This window comes from Xenopus laevis, chromosome 9_10L (genome assembly GCF_017654675.1).
Source record: "Xenopus laevis strain J_2021 chromosome 9_10L, Xenopus_laevis_v10.1, whole genome shotgun sequence".
Lineage (NCBI taxonomy): Eukaryota > Metazoa > Chordata > Amphibia > Anura > Pipidae > Xenopus > Xenopus laevis.
In genome coordinates this window covers 60938206-60959095 of record NC_054387.1, presented here as the reverse complement: position 1 = coordinate 60959095, position 20890 = coordinate 60938206, and the positions used below count along the sequence as shown (strand labels likewise).

General features: G+C 40.0%; 1 protein-coding gene across 2 annotated transcripts; it reads right to left on the bottom strand.

The window, feature by feature from the left end:
* Positions 1-1463: 1463 nt before the first annotated feature.
* slc4a3.L (solute carrier family 4 (anion exchanger), member 3 L homeolog) lies at positions 1464-20769 on the bottom strand. Of its 2 annotated transcripts, XM_018235676.2 has the most exons (18): positions 18469-20767; positions 17082-17215; positions 16585-16765; positions 15352-15487; positions 14089-14221; positions 13040-13133; positions 12729-12913; positions 10151-10367; positions 9686-9910; positions 8803-8951; positions 8324-8518; positions 7066-7251; positions 6822-6911; positions 5922-6088; positions 4739-4989; positions 3680-3849; positions 2932-3105; positions 1464-2399 (listed from the first exon to the last, which is right to left on the bottom strand). In XM_018235676.2, the coding sequence occupies exons 1-18, from the start codon at positions 18665-18667 to the stop codon at positions 2322-2324; spliced, it is 2964 nt and encodes a 987-aa protein (XP_018091165.1). In that variant the 5' UTR covers positions 18668-20767; the 3' UTR covers positions 1464-2321. The 2 variants fall into 2 exon arrangements, 1 of the variants encoding a protein (XP_018091165.1); XR_005964139.1 differs by lacking the exons at positions 1464-2399; positions 4739-4989 and having other exon boundaries at positions 2971-3105; positions 18469-20769.
* Between the last annotated feature and the right edge of the window lie 121 nt (positions 20770-20890).

Below are 20890 nucleotides of genomic sequence, written 5' to 3'. Positions count from 1 at the left end.
ATCAAAGACACAAATGACTATTTTACTTGCTGTAATGATTTCTGCATTGTACAAACAAAAAGGGTGGGACTAGGTGTAGTTGGGAGACGTTACCTTACAGGAGCCACAAATCGCCCTTTTTTTTGCACTTTGCCCTATGTGTTGCTTCGTGTGGCACAGTCCTAGGGGCTTGTTCTAAATGCAGCAGCACTGTCTCTGTTCAGCATTGCAGTTTTCAAAGCAGGGAGATAGGATATGGGGTCCTGGGGTACTCCCCTACCTTAAATGTTATTCAGGCACTCAGGTTAGGGAGTGCCAGGAGCTGCATTGCACAATAGAGCTATGGATTTACCACCTGCACCTTTCCCCAGATCTTTATGCCAACATGAGCTGCAGAGCTCAGCTCTTACGCTGGTAATGACTGCTCTGTGCATGGAGCCTCCGGAGCAATAGTACATGTGCTGTGTCTTTTACAAAGACTTCTCAGATCTAATTTGCACCTTAATTCAATCTAAACTGACCAAATTATACTATTTTGCATATATTTGCATTAAAGGGGTGGTTCACCTTTAAGTTAACTTTTAGTATGTTATAGAATTGCTAATTTTAAACAGCTTTTAAACTGGTCTTCATTTTTTTTCTTTATGTTTATGAAATATTTGCCTTCTCCTGATTCTTTTCAGCTTTCAAATGGGAGTCACTGACCCCATTTAAAAAAACAAATGCTATGTAAATTTACAAATTTATTGTTATTGCTACTTTTGATTACTCATCTTTTTACTTGGGTCCTCTCTTATTCATATTTCAGCCTCTTATTCAAATCAACGCATGTTTGCTGGGATCATTTTGACCCTAGCAACCAGACTGCTGAAATTGAAAACAGGAGAGCCGCAGAATAAAGAGCTAAATAATTCAAAAAACAAAAATAATTGAAAATGAAGAACAATTGCAAACAATCTCAGAATATCACTCTCTACGTCATAATTAAAGTTAATTCAAAGGTGAGCAACCCCTTTAAAGGAACACTAACACCAAAAAATTAAAGTAATGAAAATGTCATGTACTGTTGCCCTGCACTGGTAAAACTGATCTGTTTGTTTCAGAAACACTTCTATAGTTCATATAAACAAGCTGTTGTGTAGCAATGGAGGAAATTGAAAAAAGGCTATATGGCACAGGTTAAATAGTGGATAACCGCTAACATCATTATGTTCTACAGAGCTTATCTGCTGTGCAACCTGAGCATTTTCTAATTTGAATGTCTGCCCCCATTGCTACACAGCAGCTTATTTATATAAACAATAGTAGTGTTTCTAAAGCAAACACACCCGTTTTTACCAGTGCAGGGCAGCACTGCATTATATATTTATTACTTTAAAACACTTTAATTTTTTGATAATACTGTTCCTTTAAGCTTCAGTTTAATTGATTTATAAGCCTACAGTTCTCTTCCTCTACATGACTGTTCGCTAGCAACAGAGAAGTTATTTACAGCAATTATTTATTATGCAAGGATATTAAATATATATACCAGTGTAATTACATGGCTGTATAATTTACTACATACAGTAAATAACAGAGAGGGTACCAGAGAGGGTAGGGTAATATTAATGATAAATAGACAAATATTTCATGTCAATTAAACGTAATGTTCCACAAGTCTCAGTGCTGGGGAAATGATTCATAAATGCGTTTCCAAAATATTACTCTGCATTTGCTTATCTAGCACCAGGAGCAGATTTTACTATTGGGGCAACTACTGTAATTACATCCTTGCTTTGTGTGTCCATATGTAACCAACATTGATGCAGACATGGCTAAACCAACCAGCGGGGAATACACTTACAATGAGGTGATTGTTTAATACATTAGTTATCTTAGAGTATTGTTTATTAATATGCTCTGCAGTGTAACATTTTGCTGCAAAACAAGCAACTTCCCAAGTCCCACTGTAGCAGTAGCCAGCTCTCAAAATGCCTGGCCCACTTCTGCATTTCTCCTTTTTCAAGTCTGACAATCACAGAACTTGAATGGAATGTAGGTATTATTTAGGAAATAGCTTTATTGATCATCCACTATCACTTGGTGCATTTTTAAAGCTATCATAGGTTGTCATTTAATCTGTAACTATGAATGGATGAATAGTGAAAGGGACCAATGGGCTCAGCACTGTACAATGGGCTCAGTGATGAAATAAAAACAGAAGGGTACAATGGACCCAGTATTTTGTTTGAAAAATTCCAAAGGTTGATAATGGAAAGGTTCAAAAAGAAGGAGTGAAAGGCAGACAAGAGTAGAGAGAAAGGGACGCGAGGTTTCACAGAACAAAATCGGTACTGGCCTCAGACGGGCATGTGAAGCTCGTTGTATTCATCTCGTCCGTCTTCATCAAAGTTTGGTTCTACATCTTCAGAGTCCAACTATGTTCAAAAACAAAAACAAACAGAAACAATATAAAAAAGGGAAGTCAGAGAAATCATAGTTGTCCCCATGTAAGTCCAGGCATGGGACCTGTTATACAGAATGCTTAGGACCTGGGGTTTTGCAGATAATAGATCTTCTGTAATTTGGAACTTCATTCCTTAATAAATAATAAATCCTGTAAACATAAAATCAACCCAATAGGCTGGCTTTGCTTCCAATTGGGATTAATTAGTTTGGATCAAGTGCAAATTACTGTTTTAATATTACAGAGAAAAAGGAAATCATTGTTAAAAATGTGGATTATGTGGAGCTTCTGGATGAAAGGTTTCTGGATAAAAGATCCTGTTCCTGTACCATAAAACAGTTGTGAGAGTAATAAATGTTTCTAGACAAAAAGTAACTATAGAGAGCAATCAGGACAAGAGCATTTCAATCAATTTGGGGCAGAGTTATGAGTTTCCTCTCCGCAGGAACAGCATTTTTATTTGGCCAGAGAGAAATGTCAGTGTTCTTGTTAAGGAGACTTACGGCTTTTAGTTCTCTCTCCTGGAAGAAGCGTGGTAGCACAAACTTTCTCAGTGGAACAGTGAGGATGAGGAGAAAGGGGAAGGCAAGTGATGCAGGAGAGGATTTCACCACCCAGAGAATCACTATACATGAAAGCTGAACGCAAGTGAAGAGATGCATTCTCCATGTGCAGACCTGGGGAAAGGATAGAATGTGATTCCAACACTATTTCACATCATTTACCTACATATATGTAGAGAACTTCTAAAAAGGGATACTGAAAATACATATCAGTCCTTTATCTCCCCACAACCAGCTTTGTGCCTTTATATTGTCACAAAACTCCTCTGTGACTTCTAAAATCCTTTTGCATTATCCCTTATAATACATGAATGATATGCAGAGTTCCCTGTATAACTCAGCCTGCAGCCTCGTGCTTTTATATCTTCACAGAACCCTCTCAGTGACTTCTAATATCCTTATAATTTACAGTAGGGGTACAGTAGGAATACATTATCCCTTATAATACATGAGTGATGCTTGTAGAACTCTGCATGCAACCGTGTGCGTTTATATGGTCACAGAAGTCCTCAGTGACTTCTACTATTTCTATTATCCTTATAATTGACAGTAGGGGTACACTACCTCTTATAATAATGAGTGATATGCTGAGTTCCCTGTATAACTTAGCCTCCAGCCTTGTGCATTTACATGGTGGCCTAACCATCTGACAGCCTCCAGACACAGAAACTATCTTATGTCCACATACCTTTACCACATATGGGTGCTCAGGATGATGTTTGGGGTGCATGAGAATTAGTAGAAGACGCTCAAATAGTTGAATTCCAGTTAGGGATGTCACACCCATGTACAAGAATATACCAAAAAGCACAGCCAAAGGGATCTGGCGCAACATTTCTCCCATGACTATGGAGAGCCCTGTAACATAAAGTACAGGTCAAAAATCGTGTTCCTCAATCTGCATAGTGAACTGCATTCATACTACATGTAAATATGCTGGATAGCAGTAAATACTATACTCATAAGGGTTTCATCCATAAGTATGAAGTACTTCAGGGAAATAAGCTTGATATCAGTAAATACTCCAGTAATGAAGGTTTTACCAACAAGCAGGAAGTACTATGGGGAAGTCCGCTGGATATTGGTAAATACTAGATTCATTACAGTGTTAAACACTGCAGATAAAGGAGCTTTTGTTAGGGTTTTAAACACATGCAGGAGATCATGCAGGAAAATGAGCTGAATATGAGTAAGTATTGCATTCATAAAGGGTTTAAACACAAACAGGAAGTATTGCTGGGAAATGCACTGGATAACAGTAAGTACTGCATTCATTAGGGTTTTTAACACAAGCCAGAAGTGCTGCAAAGAATAAGTGGGGTATATGAAAGTCCTGCATTTATTATGGCTTTTACCCAAAGCAGGAAGTACTATAAGGAAATGAGCTGGACATCAGGAAATACCGGAAAAGGGTTTTACATACACGCAGGAAATAGTACAGGGAGGTGTGCTGGATATCAGTAAGTACTTCATCACATTTAAGCTTTGTGTAGATTTATTGAAATATGTTACTTGTTCTCCCTGTCTGTACGTTTGTATATTGCAATTTTTTTATAGTGTACAGGGCTACTTGTAGCTACAGCCTTTTACAAATAAAGTTATACACACATACATAAATACATTCTTCTAAGAAGTAACGGTTATGGTTTCGTGTTCTAGCCCAACAATGTTTACAAGGGTCTGTTTGGATGGGTTGTGCTTTATTCAACTGCCATATTGACTGGCTCTTTCAGCACTTTAGTCTCACCCACTAAAGCAGAGATCAGAATAGCTGTTACTCTCTGTTCCTTGACTTCAGCGATCCGTGGTTTCTCGCCAGGCGCGGTTTTGCTCATAACCGTCAATGCATTGATGTGAGTCACAGATCGCACTGTTGTTGCTGTCAGCCAAGGTAACCCAAAAAGCGCACATACTCCTCCCAAGGAGCCAATAAGCAGAAGGTCCAAATGGAACCCACTGCCTTTCTGCAAGCGCCTCTCCTTCCTGCTAACGATCAGACTGAGAGAAGGACCAGAGGAAATGGAGGATGGGGCCACAGATCACACATCAGGGGAAATGGAAAAAAGAATAGTCATGTTTAATAGGTTGCCTTCTACTATGCAGTTACTCTGCCTGGGCTGGGGGTCAGATAAAGTGCTTACGGTAGTTTATGAAAGTGCTATGCATAATATTATTTCCTAGCTTGCCTGATAGTTGTCACTGCCAGTGCTGTTTGTAATACATTTGTTTTGGGTACCCCTGGATACAATGTAATGCTAGGCTAGACCATGTGTGGTCCACATGCAGAACAATGGACACTCTGGACTGCATGCTATTTTTGAAACACAGTCAGGGCTTCTATTCCCAGCACCCCTAGACCGGTCACTATCACTGAACAAATGCCACATAGATAATGTTGCTAAAGTGCAAGTTAAAACACGTTCAGGCACTGGGCATACAAAGCAAATGGCTTGTTTATGGGTATACTGGTGCTAGTTATACTGGTTTCTGCCATGCTGCCATGTACCAAAAAATCTGCTTTATATTGTAACATTTATATTAGTAACTGACAGCACCTTGGTAACTGACAGCAGCACAGAGCATGTGCAGTTAATCAGCAATAAAGAAGATGGGGCTATAGGGGCACCTTTGGGGGAACAGATCTTCCCTGCCAAAAAGCTGTGGTTGCCTTGGGCTGGTACAGAAATCCAAAACACAATGTACAACATTTCTGCCCTACTTCTATAGTTAAGATTTAGTTCAGAGCACACAGAGGCTCTTTAGTGTATGTGGGATTGGGATTACCTGAATCCCAGAGGAGTCATGAAGAGTTTCAAAAGTAACAGATTAGCACTTGTACAAGCAGGGTGTTAGGTAGATGGACTTTGGGTTACCAGAATGAAGAGAGGTTATTGGGTTTGGCATATTTGCTAGGTACCAGCCTGACTCACGTAGTAATTTGTGTCTCCATAAACATGAGAATAAACACCAACAAAGCTGGGATGGCTGAAGCAAACATCATCCAGAGTGGAAAAGGCTTGGAGGTTCCCATGGGATCAATAAACCAGCCACGCTTCCCTGGGGATGTAACGGAAAGACCAGATGGAACATTAAGCTTCTGCAAGAGAAGAGGAAGAAGGGGAAAATGAAGTTATGCATGTGTGTGTAGGAGTATATAGATTTAGTAGGGGTGAATTATATTAACACAATGAGCTAATGTTTGGCAGACTCAACACCTTTGGCCTGTACTACCTAATAGTCATTGGACACTAGTCTGGAAGAAATGTTTTTTGTATTTCAGTTGCCTTGTATCACTAGGAAATAGATAAAGTGTTGCTTCCTGGGTTAAAACAGTCATATTTTGACTTTATGTAAGAAAATGTCAGTACTTTTCCTGCTACAAAGAAACTTGAAGCATAGCATATTATTGTCATGTCGAAGGAGAATCACTGATATGCCCTTTATAGTGTGGCATGACACTACAAAGTATTTAGAAAGAAAAGGATCCATAAATTAAATGAATGCAAAGAACAAAGAAGAGGAAGCCCTTTTATTGAATTACTAAGGTGTGCTAATTATGGAGTTGGTGGGGAGAGATCCACGGACATTATTTCTATAATGCCTCAGGCAGCACTTTATCTTTGGCCTCAGAAAGCTGCCCCAAGTAAAGCGATGCATTATTTACAATTGTGTCCTACCACTCTCACCCAGGTGGTTGCGGGATGGGTAAGCACAAAGTACTGTGTAAAGGGACATGGCATTGTGTCTGCCATCTCCATGTGCCCCAGGAGAGCTCATTTTTCTATGTTCCAGCACTATTATTCATATCTTCTTTAAAAGTGAGCACTCACCTGTGTGTATGTATCTGTTATTGCATAATCAATAAAAACCATAACAAGGATTGATATGGGTATGCCAAAATCTCCAATAACTCGCCGAGCCTGCAGAGACAAGGACAGACAACAAAAGACAGAAATAAGCAGCCAAAAGTGCATAAAGGGCTTCGAAAGAACCGAGAGATACAGCAAAATATGGAATTATCCTGAGGGTTCCATGGCACTTCTGACCGGCACTGCAATGCTAAGCTCCACTTACCTGCCCTCCTAGGAAACGGCTGTTCTTAAATTTGCGCAGGAAAAAGGCAACAAGAAAGGTCCCCAGCATGAGTATGAAAGAAAGCAGAGCAGTGTTGGGCTGCATTCGGGGGCCCAGAGCAGCAGTACGGCCAACGACAGCACCCACAGGAGGGTAAGTCCTGAGCAACGGGTGCTCTGCAAACACCTACAGATGCATAAATTAAATACAGGGATTAACTAATAACTGATTTCTTTGTTGTTGCTTTAGCTAGTATGGCATGGTATATGGGTGGGCGTTGCCATTGTGTTTGTGAATATATCTATCTATCTATATATATAGCAATCCATGAAAGCACTCACGACAGCAAAGAATATATCTATATATATATATATATATATATTATTGTGTACATGGAAATTGTCAGTACATTTCTGTTTATAAATGTAGAAGGGTGCTGTTCTGCTGGAGTCTATGAAGACAATACAGCACATGTACATCTGCAAGTACCATTTCAAGCACAATTGCCATGTCTTTTTACCCACAATACAGTGTTTTCCCCAGAATTGTGGTTGCAAAGGGGTGAACATTTTGACACAAGTACCGTTAATGAAAGTGATGTTACAGTGACTGCAGGAAAAGTATGGGGACTGCAACTGCACTTGTGGCCATGTATGAGCCCTAATAGGTTGCCTCCTATTAAAGTCACATATAACTGCAAATAACAGACAAGTAAATATTTTGTACACACAACAGACAACAGTCATGTTCTATAAGGCAAATAGAAATTCTAACAAGAATATATTTTCCCTTTATAATGATTATTTCTTACTCAATTCACAGTCAGGAAACAGGTGAAAGCATTTGCATGGAAACGAGAATAATTAAGTAGACTTTCTCTGAGTGCAATTTAAATGAATCAGTAATTTCTAGTTGCTTCTCCGTGAGTCTGTGTGACAGATGTGACAGGAAAGCCGACTGTTGCAAATGTAAATTTAGGAATTTTCATGTGGAAACAGCCGTACACAGGATATTTGCACATAATTCCCATATTTATTCCTCGGTCACTTCACTTTTTTTTTTTAACCACATTTTGAGTACATGAAGTCATAAGATAAATCAGAAGTGGCTGCCATATTGCTGATGTCATTCAGCTCCTCTAAATAAGTTCCAGACAATGCATAATGTTTGGTTAACACCTGGACCACCTAAAACCCTGGCACTGTTTCCCAATCAGACTATGTTGTATATGGCTTTAGGGACATATATCATGTCTTACCTTGTATAGTTTATAAAAGGTCTCATGGATAAAAATGAGAGAGATAAGGAAGGCGAAGATCTCCTGGGTGAATGGAGAGATGTAACGGACAAGGAAACTCCCTTCAGCAGCCACCATCACCACAATGAAAAAAATTAGCCAAAATCCTATCCATACTCTCCCTGTTAGGTACTCAATTTCCTGAACCTGGCAGAACTGAGACAGGAAATAAATTCACTCAATCAGGTACCAAGGTCCAATACATGAGAGTACATGAGAGAAATGAGACACAAAAAGAACAAAAATCATTCTAGGTAATACTGCGAATGGTATATAGTTACTTAGAATTTGCAAAAAGGACAATATTTACCCTTTGCTGCAGGAATGCAGATGCACAGACTATAGGGTTATTGAAAATAAAAATTTATCCCTAGGATATCAGTATCTAGGAATGACATTACAACCATTTTAAAAAAATTTTAGCACATTAAATTTTCAACCTTAAAAAAAGCCTCTTCAAAGACGAGCAGGGGTCCAGAAAAGCCAACAATCAGCAGCGGTTGGGCGGCAAGGAGAGCAAAAAGGACGCCAAGCACAGAGGTGGACACTATGAGCTCTGACACACCCATCAGTCCTTGAGTCTTCTCACCTGGGGAAAAAAAAAACATGGCACAATGATCAGCAGTTGTTCCTTCCCTAAATACCTTCTGTTCTGTACAGTAGAATGGGCATCAGGGCTAGGTCACTTAAGTTTTACAGATAAAAATATTCTCACATCTGCATTCCAATGCTTAGCTTTTTTGTCTACGTGCTGCTATACAATGTTCAGTACTATTCTGCTTTTTAGTTCAGCTTCCTATGATTTTTGAATACGGCTTCAGATTTCCATTATTGTATAAAAAGTCTCTTCCATCCTTGATGATCCTGCTCTCTGATAATCTTATACCTCTACAGAGTGGTGTAACAAAAAAAGGCCAGGCCCCCCTGCTTCTCAGCCACTCACTCAGCGGTAAGTGGGGTTTTCTAACAACCACAGAGAGACCCCACAGTCAACACTCCCCTTCCACCAGGTCCCCTATGACCATAGGATCTGCTTACTTTATAGTTATGCCAGTGCCTCTCCATTCAGTGATATTGAAGCTCAGCTGACCTATCTTACTTTGGCTAACATAGGAGGATGGGTGTAGCATGATGAGTCAAAAATGGCAACAGCTCAGTTAGTGCATCAGGTTTGGCAACCTGGTAAAACAACAGGATTTGTTTATGGCTACCTGAATGCTAACTCTTGCCCAATGGGATATCTAGGGCAGTTCAAAGTTCATTTTAACCAGACAAGGTTAGGCAAAAATCACAAATTTCCTTATAGGCCCCATGAATAGTTACCAAGTAGGCCACCAAATGTGATGGCTGGAGAGAGAGCTGCAAAGTAGATAAAGAGAGAAGCAGCCAGGCACTGGCTATTCAGACCATCTTTGATATCACTCCAATACTTCACATAGCGCCTGCGGATGTCCCGCACTAGACCCCCAAACAGATATCCGGATCGCTCAAGAGGGTCAGATTGACACTCGCCATCCTCTTCATCATCCACCTTCACTTGGTTGGCCTCTGTTAGTAAGGGGGATGAGACAAGCAGAAGAGACGTGAGTGCTGTCATTCCTAATGGTCTTGGTACTCTAAGAAACTGAGCAAGTGACCAGGGACATATGGAGACACATGGGAAGAGTTATAGCAAGCTGTAATACAACTGAATCACTGAAGGCAAAGTACGCCTAGATAAGAGTAATACATAATATAAACTACTTGCTATTGTTTAGTGTATATAATACACAGGCACTAGATCCTGACCTTGCATCGTGGGTGGTACATTCTCCCTGGTAGACCGCCGCTGCTCCCGTTCCCTCCTCTTTCTCAGAAGGTCCTTCTGGAAAGCAGCAATGGAGCGGAGCAAGTCTTTACTCTGCATCTCACATGGAGGTAGCACCATGCTGCAGTCTAGGAACTCATTGATGGAATTCAGGAGGTCCTGTCGCTCAGCTGCCATATACGCTGCTTCATGAAAAACCTTTGTAAAAAATACTCCTATGTTAGTCTTTTGAATTGTATTTGCTAAATAATATATATAGAGGAAATATTGTTCAGCAATACTCAGAAAAAAAGTTACATTAGGGTCAGTAAACTCTCACTTTCCTGTGGATTGAGCTTAGTAAAAGGGAATACTTATGCTGCCATAGTTTTATGGTATCTCTCAGTGCCGGGCCGAGCAAAGCAAGCGGCCGAGAAGCATGATACTGAACCCCTCAACCATGTGAATGCACACTCGCATGTATGGTGACATGCAAGGAGGATAAAAAAAACAAGAACAGTGAGTGTTGGGAGGGTGGTGCCTGAAAATGTAATTGTGTAGATCTGCCATAGTGCCCTCCTTACTGTTGCGCACTAGGCATGTGCCTCTGTTGTCTACTGCTAGTTTTGGCCCTGCTATCTCTCTGTACAGGCTATAAGCAAACTTATGGTGCTGTTCCTGTTGAATTGAGCTCAGTATAAGCGATCTTCTTGTATGGTATCTCTCTGTACAGGCTATGAGCAAACTAAGGGGATTGTTCCTGCCTATGTTGCCACATTTTTATGGTATATTTCTGTATAGGCTATGAGTAATCTATGAGCAATCTTAGGGGACTGTTCCTGCTGAATTGTGCAAAGTACAGGATAATGCCTATGCTGCCATAGTTTTATGGTATCTTTCTGTACAGGCTATGAGCAAACTTAGGGGACTGTTCCTGCTGAATTGTGCAAAGTACAGGATAATGCCTATGCTGCCATAGTTTTATGGTATCTTTCTGTACAGGCTATGAGCAAACTTAGGGGACTGTTCCTGCTGAATTGTGCAAAGTATAGGATAATGCCTATGCTGCCATAGTTTTATGGTATTCCCCTGTAAAGACTATGAGCACACTCAAGGGTCTGTTCCTGCTGAATTGTGCTCACAATAAGGAACTGTTGCATACACTGTTATCATATACACTAAGCTTATCTGTAGCCTAGAGTCCTATTTCTAGATCTAGAGAACCCTAATTTTCTAGTAATTGCAGCCATCTCCAAAGGTTATAATGTATGTCAAATGCATCTCAAATAACTGTATTTAAATGGTAAAAACAATTCTAGGGTGCAATAATCATACGGTGTCACAGATTCCTTTATAAGCACACAAATGCTTCCCTTTCCCTCAAGCCTAGAGATGGAAGCACAGTGAAATTATTCCACCTCGTGCTACCAAGTCAGGCAGATAATTACATTAAATCAGTGCTGCTGATTCAGGAAGAGATTAATTCTTTTTGGCATCTCTTTTATTTTCACAGCAATTCGTCCTTAAAGACTTAAATAGTGTAAGTTGCTTCCATTTAAAAGGTGTTGGGACAAACACATCATTTATTCTAGGGCAAGTGACTACTGATCAAGTGGGCAGCACGTAAGAGAAAGAACACATCATGCCACAACACTGATGCCATCGCACTCTGCATTGATGATTTACAATTGAGGTGACTTTTTTCACTAGTATTGCATTTGTGGGCACAATATTTATCATTCTGGAATCAGAGCATAAAGCATAGCTCTGTTGCACACTCTTGGCACATTTTTGCATCCTTTAGTGTTCTCAAAATTATGTCTGGGTTTTTATTACATGAGCCCATTTAACTGAAGCCCATTTTCTTCATATTAAGATCCCCATTCTTTGTTGTGAGTCTTAGATCTTACTGCGCTTTGCAATTTACAGTGCTGGCAGTCAGGTTCTTGATAACAGGAATCATTGATTCTACAATCTACATTAGGTAACCAGGTTGATTTGATTAAAGATGGGCAAACCCTAAACCTGAAGATCATTTAATTGCCCAGAGACACAGCTTAATGAATCAGAAGAATCCTTAAAAACTGCACGTAAACGTATATAGATATATGTTAAGCAGAATCAGGGTGCATCCAGTTCTAGGATTTCAAATGTTACTACTAAGAATATATTCTATCGTTAGCCCAGTGGGTGTCACGGTTTCATTAAAGCAGTGATCCCCAACCAGTAGCTCATGTGCAACATGTTTCTCTCCAACCCCTTGGATGTTGCTCTCAGTGGCCTTGAAGCAGGTGATTATTTTTGAATTCCAGGCTTGGAGGCAAGTTTTAATTGCATAAAAACCATGCGTAGTGCCAAACAGAGTCTCAATGTAGGTTGACAATCCACATGGGGGCTACCAAATGGCTAATCACAGCCCTTATTTGCCACCAAAAGAAATTTTTTCATGCTAGTGTTGCTTCCCAACTATTTTTACTTCCGAATGTTGCTCACGGGTACAAAAGGTTGGTTATCCCTGCATTAGAGTTTATGGGAACTATTTAATTTCTCCTGAGCAACATGAACCTTGTGCCCTCTTACCTTATCTGACATGAGAGTGGAAATGGAGCGCCCGATCTCATGATAATCCATGTTAGCCTGAGTTGGACCCAGCAACACAAAGAGGAAACGGACAGGAATGGGTACTTCTAAGACTGATTCCAGTAAGACAGCCTCATCAAGGCGCACAAAGGCCGATGCTGGCTGTTCTAGGAAATCTACACACCCTGCAATTTACACAGAGTGACATATATGGAGAGTTATTGAATATACATTTGAGTGAAATTGAATTTGTCATATTTGCCATAGCTCTAAAGCCAAGACTCCCACACCCAGCAAATATTAATACTGACCAACAAGGACCACTGTCGCTTCAGCATTTTCAGGGATCTTTTCCATCAGCTTCCAGTGTTTCATACGATGACCTTCTGGACCATTTAGGGTTTTCTACAACAAAACTTTATGATTTACATCAGGACCAGAGCAGGTTGGAAAAAAATTTTCCTAGCTTTTAGGGTCATACACTGAACCAGACATTTAACAGTTGCATTCATTGATTTTGCAGTTATAAAAGCAAAATAAAACAAAACATATTGTTAACTAACATGGGGTACAGCTTTCAAGGTATTCAAAATAGGATCACAAAGGAACAGGTTGTTCACCTTTAAATTAACTTTTAGTATAATGTAGAGAGCTATAGTCTGAGATAATTTACTATTGGAATTCATATTTTATTATTTATGGTTTCTGAGGGTTTTTTTTCGCTTTTTATTCAGCAGAACTCCAGTTTGCAAATTTAGCAATCTGGTTGCTAGTGTGCTAGAGACTGGAATATGAAAAGAAGATGACCCCCATTTGAAAGCTAAAGAGAAGAAGGCAAAAAAAATTAAAAATTTAAAAAAAAAGATTGAATCACCTCTTTAAACCACACAATGGAAGAAAACAATTGTTTAGGGTCTTAGTGCAAGACTGAGGTTTGAGACTCACAAACATTTTTTTCTCTTCTTTAATCAGCCCTTAAAGTACATAGAAACTTGATTTTCTCTACTTTTTGCTCCTAGAATGCACTCTTTCCAGGGTGCATGCAGAAGGTGTGGCTTAGCCCTAAAAAGTAGTATTTAGGTTTACTGTTCTGGCACAGATAAGGGGGCCAGCTAGCCTCTCCATTGGACTCTACTCTTGACCTTAAAGGAGAAGTCAACCCCTTTGGGTTTAGTTCTACTTTAATCACTGAAAGACAGCAGCCCAGAAAACGGAGAATCTAAAGCTCTTCATCTTGTACCTGGAGCTGGGTCAGGAAAATTTCAGCATGTCATATCATTCTACAGTTGTTTGTTTTTTAAACTCTGTTGACAACAACCCACAAGGAGTAGTAATCAGCCCTCTGTTATGCAGAGCTCACCCGCCTGCTGTCGGTATCATTTGATTTGCTGAAGCGGTTGTCGATTGGCGGGCTGTTGCTCTCAACATGGTTCCCAGTGCTGCTGTTAGTACTGCTCCTCGGGTGGTGTGCCTCCCTTCCATCATTGGGGTGGCTAAAAAAGTGAAGCACAGCAGGTCAGGTACTGTACATACCAAGGGCAATAGTCATTACCATTGTTGTAGTCAATTCAGATATTTTCAGATTGATCACCAGAAATAAAGACTTTTTTCAATTGCTTTCCATGTTTTATTTTTTACCATTTTTCCACAATTAAAGTTTAATGTTCCCGGTGTTTCAGGCTGGCAGCTCAGTAATTCAGGTGCAGATTCTGAACTCTTACAATTGCCTACATTTATTGATACATTTCTCAGCAGCACCTGTGGAATATTAGCAACTATTGTATCAATTCTAACAGCTGCCTTTAATAAAATTCAGGATTCTGTTAAACAGGGCCAAGAAATGTATCAACTAATGTATCAACTAATGTATCCATTTAGATCAGTGTACAGAGTCAGTGACCCCACTCCCAAGCTGCTTTAGAAAGACATAAGAAGGTGAAACATGAATCTTTAAAGGAGAAAAGTGTGGAAAAACAAGAATAAGCCAGTGCGCTATAGAAGGAAAGTGCTGAAAAAAAGTAGTGTTTCGGGTTGATTTATTGAAAACTTCTTCAAAAATCCTAACAGTCCCGCTCATCTATTCCACTTCCTTCTGCTCCTTTCCCAGGCTATGCAGGGGAGCCAGCGGAACTCAGCACACTGCATTGTAGGAACCAATCAGCTGCTAGACTGACGTGATAGGGAACTGAAGCCTTTCTTTGCTTGTGTGACTGCAGGGCTGTGGCTATTCCCTTACTACTGTGCTTCTGGAAGTGCCGTTAGGACACACCCACCCCTATTTAAAACACAGACAGCAACTGTAGCAGATCTATAGGCTCCATGGAGTTACTGAATGATGCTCATATGTGTTTAGTGTAATCTTATATTGTAAAAGTATGATTCAGATATTCAACTCAAACTGTCTTGAGGCCGACGAGTCAATGCAGTCTCTTTAAGACTCGAGGAAAGATAGTTTCACCATCAGCAGAAGGGGTTTCTTGAAATGTTGACAGAGCATGTAGCTATGCCACAGCGCTGCTGTTTCTTGGGGCTGACAGAGTACCTTTATGGCACAGGCTTTAGTTGCAATGTTATTATTGAATGGCAAATTGTGTATGTATCATTAAAGAAATTATCACGGTACCTGTGCTTCAGAAGAAGAGCCCTCAGCACACTTGCACGGTCACAGGCTCCGATCTGGCCAGAATCTACCATTGTGTCCACTATCATCTGAATGATTGTTGGCATGGTTGTCTGCTCAAGATCCAGAAGGAGGGCTCCTGCAACAAAGACAAGTGAAAATAATAGCCCCATTAGCAGGGCTGCCATCAGAAACGTTGGGGTCCCATTTCTATGGCCCCCCCATGAACTTAAGTGCACAGTACCAACATTTTTATCAATGCCCCTTGTGCGTGCTAATCAAACGATCAACTAGCAAGTTAATAGGTTTTATTAGGAATAAAGGCTTAACTTGGATGTATTTTTTTCAGTTACATACAAACCCATCATTGCACTGGGACTGATAAGTAGTAGCAATTAGTGGTGTGCAATTCAAGAAATTCTTGACCCACACCCGACCCTAACCAACCCCCTCTCAACTCGCACCCGGGCCAGTCCCCATTCCCCTTCTATTTAAAAACTCACACCCACACACATTGATGTCACAGAATTGGCCGGCCAGAGTCTATGAATGTAAGCGCTGGAAGTGCACGGTTGCAGGTGGGGAGAGCAGGATTAGAGCTCAACCCGGACCCGCCTGCAACCCAAAGAATTTGAGCAGGAGTTGGCCGGAACCCGCCCAACCACTGGGTCCTGCGGGTTTTAGGCTGGCCCGCACATCACTAGCAGCAATATATGTTCCTGAAAAATGTCTTGTTCGCAAAGTTTATGGGCCCAATTATCTTGTTGTGGGGCCTCATAACAAGTCAGTAATAGTGCTTAGAATGATTTTGAGGTGGGGTCCACTGCTGCATAGTATTCTTTGAAGCCAAAGGGTAGTACATTGGCACCCACCCCAACAACCACTTAGGAGCAGAAGAAAATGGTGCCACCACGTTCCCCAGCAAAGTTTCGTGGTCCTGTTCCTTTTTTTTTTTTTACATATGAAGTACACTGGCTTGGCAATATATGGTTAGAAATGAAGCTCACTTGGGTGCTTAACTAACCAGCAACCCCCCCCCCAGTATAAATATGTTTCATAATTTTTAATGTCCTTTTATATCAACCAATGCTTGATAATCTTAATTAATTAACAAAGGTCCTACAATATAAGCACCTAAACTCTAATACTTCAATGCTCCTTCCTATTACGCTGGATATCTAGGTACATCAGATGTCTCCTTGTTACACCAAGCCTCCAATAAAGGGTAAAATGTACCATGTGTAATGGTCTTCCTGAGTTCCAAGAGGCTACGAAAAGACAAAGAGGCCACATGAGGTTTCCCCCACCGAGATGTATCCTGTTCAACATTTTCCTCAAACTTTATCCAGCGAGCAGTCTCTCTCCATTGCATCTTATGCACCCCTTCACAGATCAACTCGTTCAGCTCCACAAACACCTGCCAATGAAAGGGAAGAACATAGACTGCAGTCTGCCGTTTGGCCATAGCCTATTCAGCCATGTTCTGCATGAAATCATACAAAGCTAAACTGTGAAAATGCAATAACATATAAAGAAAAAATAAGTACTCTAGCTTTAAGATGTATTCTTAATACCTAGGTATAACTGATCTTCACTAATTTAGTATATATCATATGACACACTCAAATAGAATTCTGGGTAACTGGGTGGAGCCTGCAGTTCTCGAGACATGTATCAGTGAGTAATTGTTGTACATAATGATGTTAACTATTAGATGTTTGCATCTACTGTACCTCATGAGGTCCCTTATCTTTCTTCCTTTTAGTCCTTGCCCATATGGGAGCAGTGATGGAAGGCTCCTTCCTAGAGATGCGGTTCTTTGCTGCTATGTGCCTCCGATGCGTTGTCTGATCCTCCAGATTTACACCTGGAGTGGAGGGTAACACTAGTCTTACTCACAGTATACAGTGGCTGTAATACGTGCACTAAACACAATTACCTATTATTCAAATAGTGAGCACTCCAACATCCTACAATCATCACAATTCCAAACAAGTTCAGTGGAACTGATTGAACATAAAGAGGCTGGACACTTTAATACACTGTATTTAGCCTACTATAGACAATAATAGTTTTCAATGTGCAGTTTGTCTTCTTTTTGGAATCATTTGACTTTTTGTTTCTGTTGCTTTGTTGTTTGGAATGTAAATGGGTTTTCAGACTTTCTTAACTTTTAATATGGTGTATACAGTGTAATTTTAGGCTAATTTGTAACCAGCCTTCAGCGGTGGTTATTATATAATTGTTTTCTAGTTTATGAAGGTTTATAAATAAAACGGAGTAATGAAGACCAACTAAAGTGCTTAGAATAAATCCATCTGTAACATACCAAAAAGTTACAGATGAACCCAGATATTGGTTTAAATGTCACACTGGCGGATAAATAAGAGATGATCAGTGTATTAAGACTATCTTTATACATTGGTGGCTATCTTTATATCATGGAACACATACTGATGTATATAAGGTGCCTAGAAGTCAGATGGCACTGGGGAAATGGGGTTCAGCGTGATCTTCAGCCCATAACACCAACATGGGTACTCTTTGCTACTTGGCTGACACAAGGTATTACTGCATACGTTTCCCAAGCTCAGCAAAAGGCAGGCAAAGATGCTAGACATATATTACAAAAAGGCCAGGCTGAGGCACAGACATAGATGAGGCAGGAGCATAGTCAGAAGCCAAGCGAAAACCAAATGCACAGAAGCCGCAGGACAGAGAGAAAGCAGGAACAGACTTGGAACAGGAACTAGAAACCTGGATCCAAAGATTAGAAACCAGAATATACACACAGGGAAAGGAGCTTGGAATTAAGTGTGGGAGCTCGAAGCAAGGGACTGTGAACAGAGGAAGGACAATGAATCAAGATCTAAGGATAAAACACCTGCAGGTACAAAAATAAGAGACCTATCATGTGCAAGGTCAGAGTACAGGACTGGGATTTTGAAAGACAAGGAACAGAAGGAAGTCTCTGATGATGAAATGCAGGGATCCCATGCAAGAAACACAGAAGCATGCAGCTTGCCTTTGTAGGACAGCAGTAAGACCAAGGAACTTAAGAGAAAAACCCTCTGCTGAACCCTGTGGCAGCTGCATGTTATACAGGCAAATGATACTTACAGCTGCTGGTCCCTTCTGGATCATTCAGATGGGTTTTAATGGATTCCCAAAGGTCATAATCCTCAAAATCAAGGACAAATTCTTCAAAGTCCTCATGTCCTACTGAATTCCTCATGTTACGGCTTGAACTTTCCTTCCTTGCAAGTTCATTTGTCTCCCCTTTACCTTCATTTTCCTCTCCTTCATGAATTGTTCTCATCTTTCTACTCCCAAGGATTATCTTAAGGTTTAAATACCTTGGTACAGTCTATGTTTATCAATGAAGAATAACTTTCCTAACAATGTGTTTGAAGATAAATATCTAAGCAGGTGTCAGCTACTCTTCCACCAAAATCCAGGAAAGCGAAGGCAATTTTTGACCAGCTCCAAAAATGTAAACATCGCACAAGCCAACTTCAGTTCATGATAGATAAAAGAGTTCTATAAATTTTTCCTTTAGTGTGCTGGACCCTTTACATTAATTGCAGAGTTATCCAATGCCCTCTCTCTTCCTCCAGAGTGAAACTGGAATGGTTATTGTAAAATAAATATACCAAGAACAGTCAGTTGGTAGCTCTCTATTCCTTAGGTCATCATTTGCCAAGGTCCTTCTGCCTTATGTTTTCCCAGTTCTCTTAGTCTGCTCTCAGTTTGTTATACTGTCTAGTTTTTTCACTAGTCAGATTCTGCTGGTTGAAACCTCTCTATGCTTTGCTTTTCACTCTTGACCTATTGAGCATTCCATGACCGGAGGACATGTTAATGGATTTTGATGATGCTTCTCAACGTCCTGGTGACTGTCAGTGGCACATCATTTTTACAAAAAAGTTTCACTGTAGATAATTTAACCAGTAATCAGTGTAATGTTGATATACAAGATTACATTCCATGGATGAAGAAGTTTTACAGAAATTCATGGCAAAATCAACTATTGTGATGCGGTTGCCAGTGATAAATAAAGTCAAGTGAAATCCAAATGAAGCAGGGCAGAAGGGATATTTCTGGTACAAGGCTGCCTTTGAACTACAACTGATCAATGACTTTCCTTGTCATAATTACTGGCCAGTGTGTGATTGATTTTATCTCTAAGCCTCCAGCAGTTTGTGCACTTCATTCAATGTCAGAGCACAGTAGAAAAAAAATGTATGTACAAGGGCAACGATAGCTAGTACTTTGTACCCTACTAATGGCTTTTATTTATTTCTGGCATGTCATGTGGCCCTCTCTTATAGCAGGGGAAGATGGGCAATGTCCCTTTACAACTTTTTTTTTAAAAAACTCTTTTTAGTCTTTAAAATTATGTCATGGTTATATAATAAAATCATGTAGAATTTTTTTAGCTTAACTCTCATGGACACATTTCAATCTTACCCTCTTGGTCTCCAGCACTTACATACTTATCTCCTAGAACGTCAGGGAGACCCCACCACGACCAACTGTTCTATGCCCCGTCCCCCAGAAATTGAATTCTACATTACCATGGATTTATCATTTCAGTTCATAGTAGTTCTCTCCTCCTACTGACTACACATCTCAGACCATATATGTAGCAATGAATTAACACCAAATGAGATAATTAATTTATTGCCAGCCAACTATATGTCACTATGGTGTTAATCAATAAGAACTCATTATTAACTGATCGATATCCAAGGGGATTTCTTTTTGCATAAACGTAATTTTTGGTGTCCGTTCTCATCCTGCTGAATGGGAAGTCACAATAACCTGAATTTAATTTTAGTTTGCACATGTACAAGGGAGAATGTCATGAAAAGCACAGACATTCGCACATTTCAATAACAAAACATTCTGACACAAGCAGGTTAGACCAAAAACACATGGCATATCATACACATGCATAAACAGAATAAATCCATGCAGACAAGGGGCTGACATGCAGATTTCACATAATTAGTGTCCTGGTTGAACTCAGAATTCCAGCAGTATACCATGTTACCATTGTATAAATAAATGAAATGTTATGTACCAACATAAGAGCATAGCATGGTTTCATAAACTCAGCAATACATTATCAAACAAGGTCAATCAATTACTTGCTTTAGATATTGTTCCTCATTACAGGCATGAGTAAACACAAGTAAGCAAATAGCATCTCTGTTGCCCATGATCCCAACAGCTCCCAGAACAGCTTTATTGCTCATTTTTAGAGGTCAAGGCTGGGTTCCCACGCAACCCTCTTTGTTCTCATTCTGCCAAAAAAGCAGTAAATTTTATGTTTTTGGGCTGCTGCTGGTGTAGAAAATGCCACATGTAACATAGGCTTAAAGGGGTTTTTCACCTTCAAACAACAAGTTGTTTTCAGATAGATCACCAGAAATAACGACTTTTTCTAATTACTCTAGTTTCTATTTGTGAGTGTAAAGTGTAATTTTTCACCTTCTAAAGCAGCTTTGGTGGGGGGGTCGAGGATACATTTCTTATC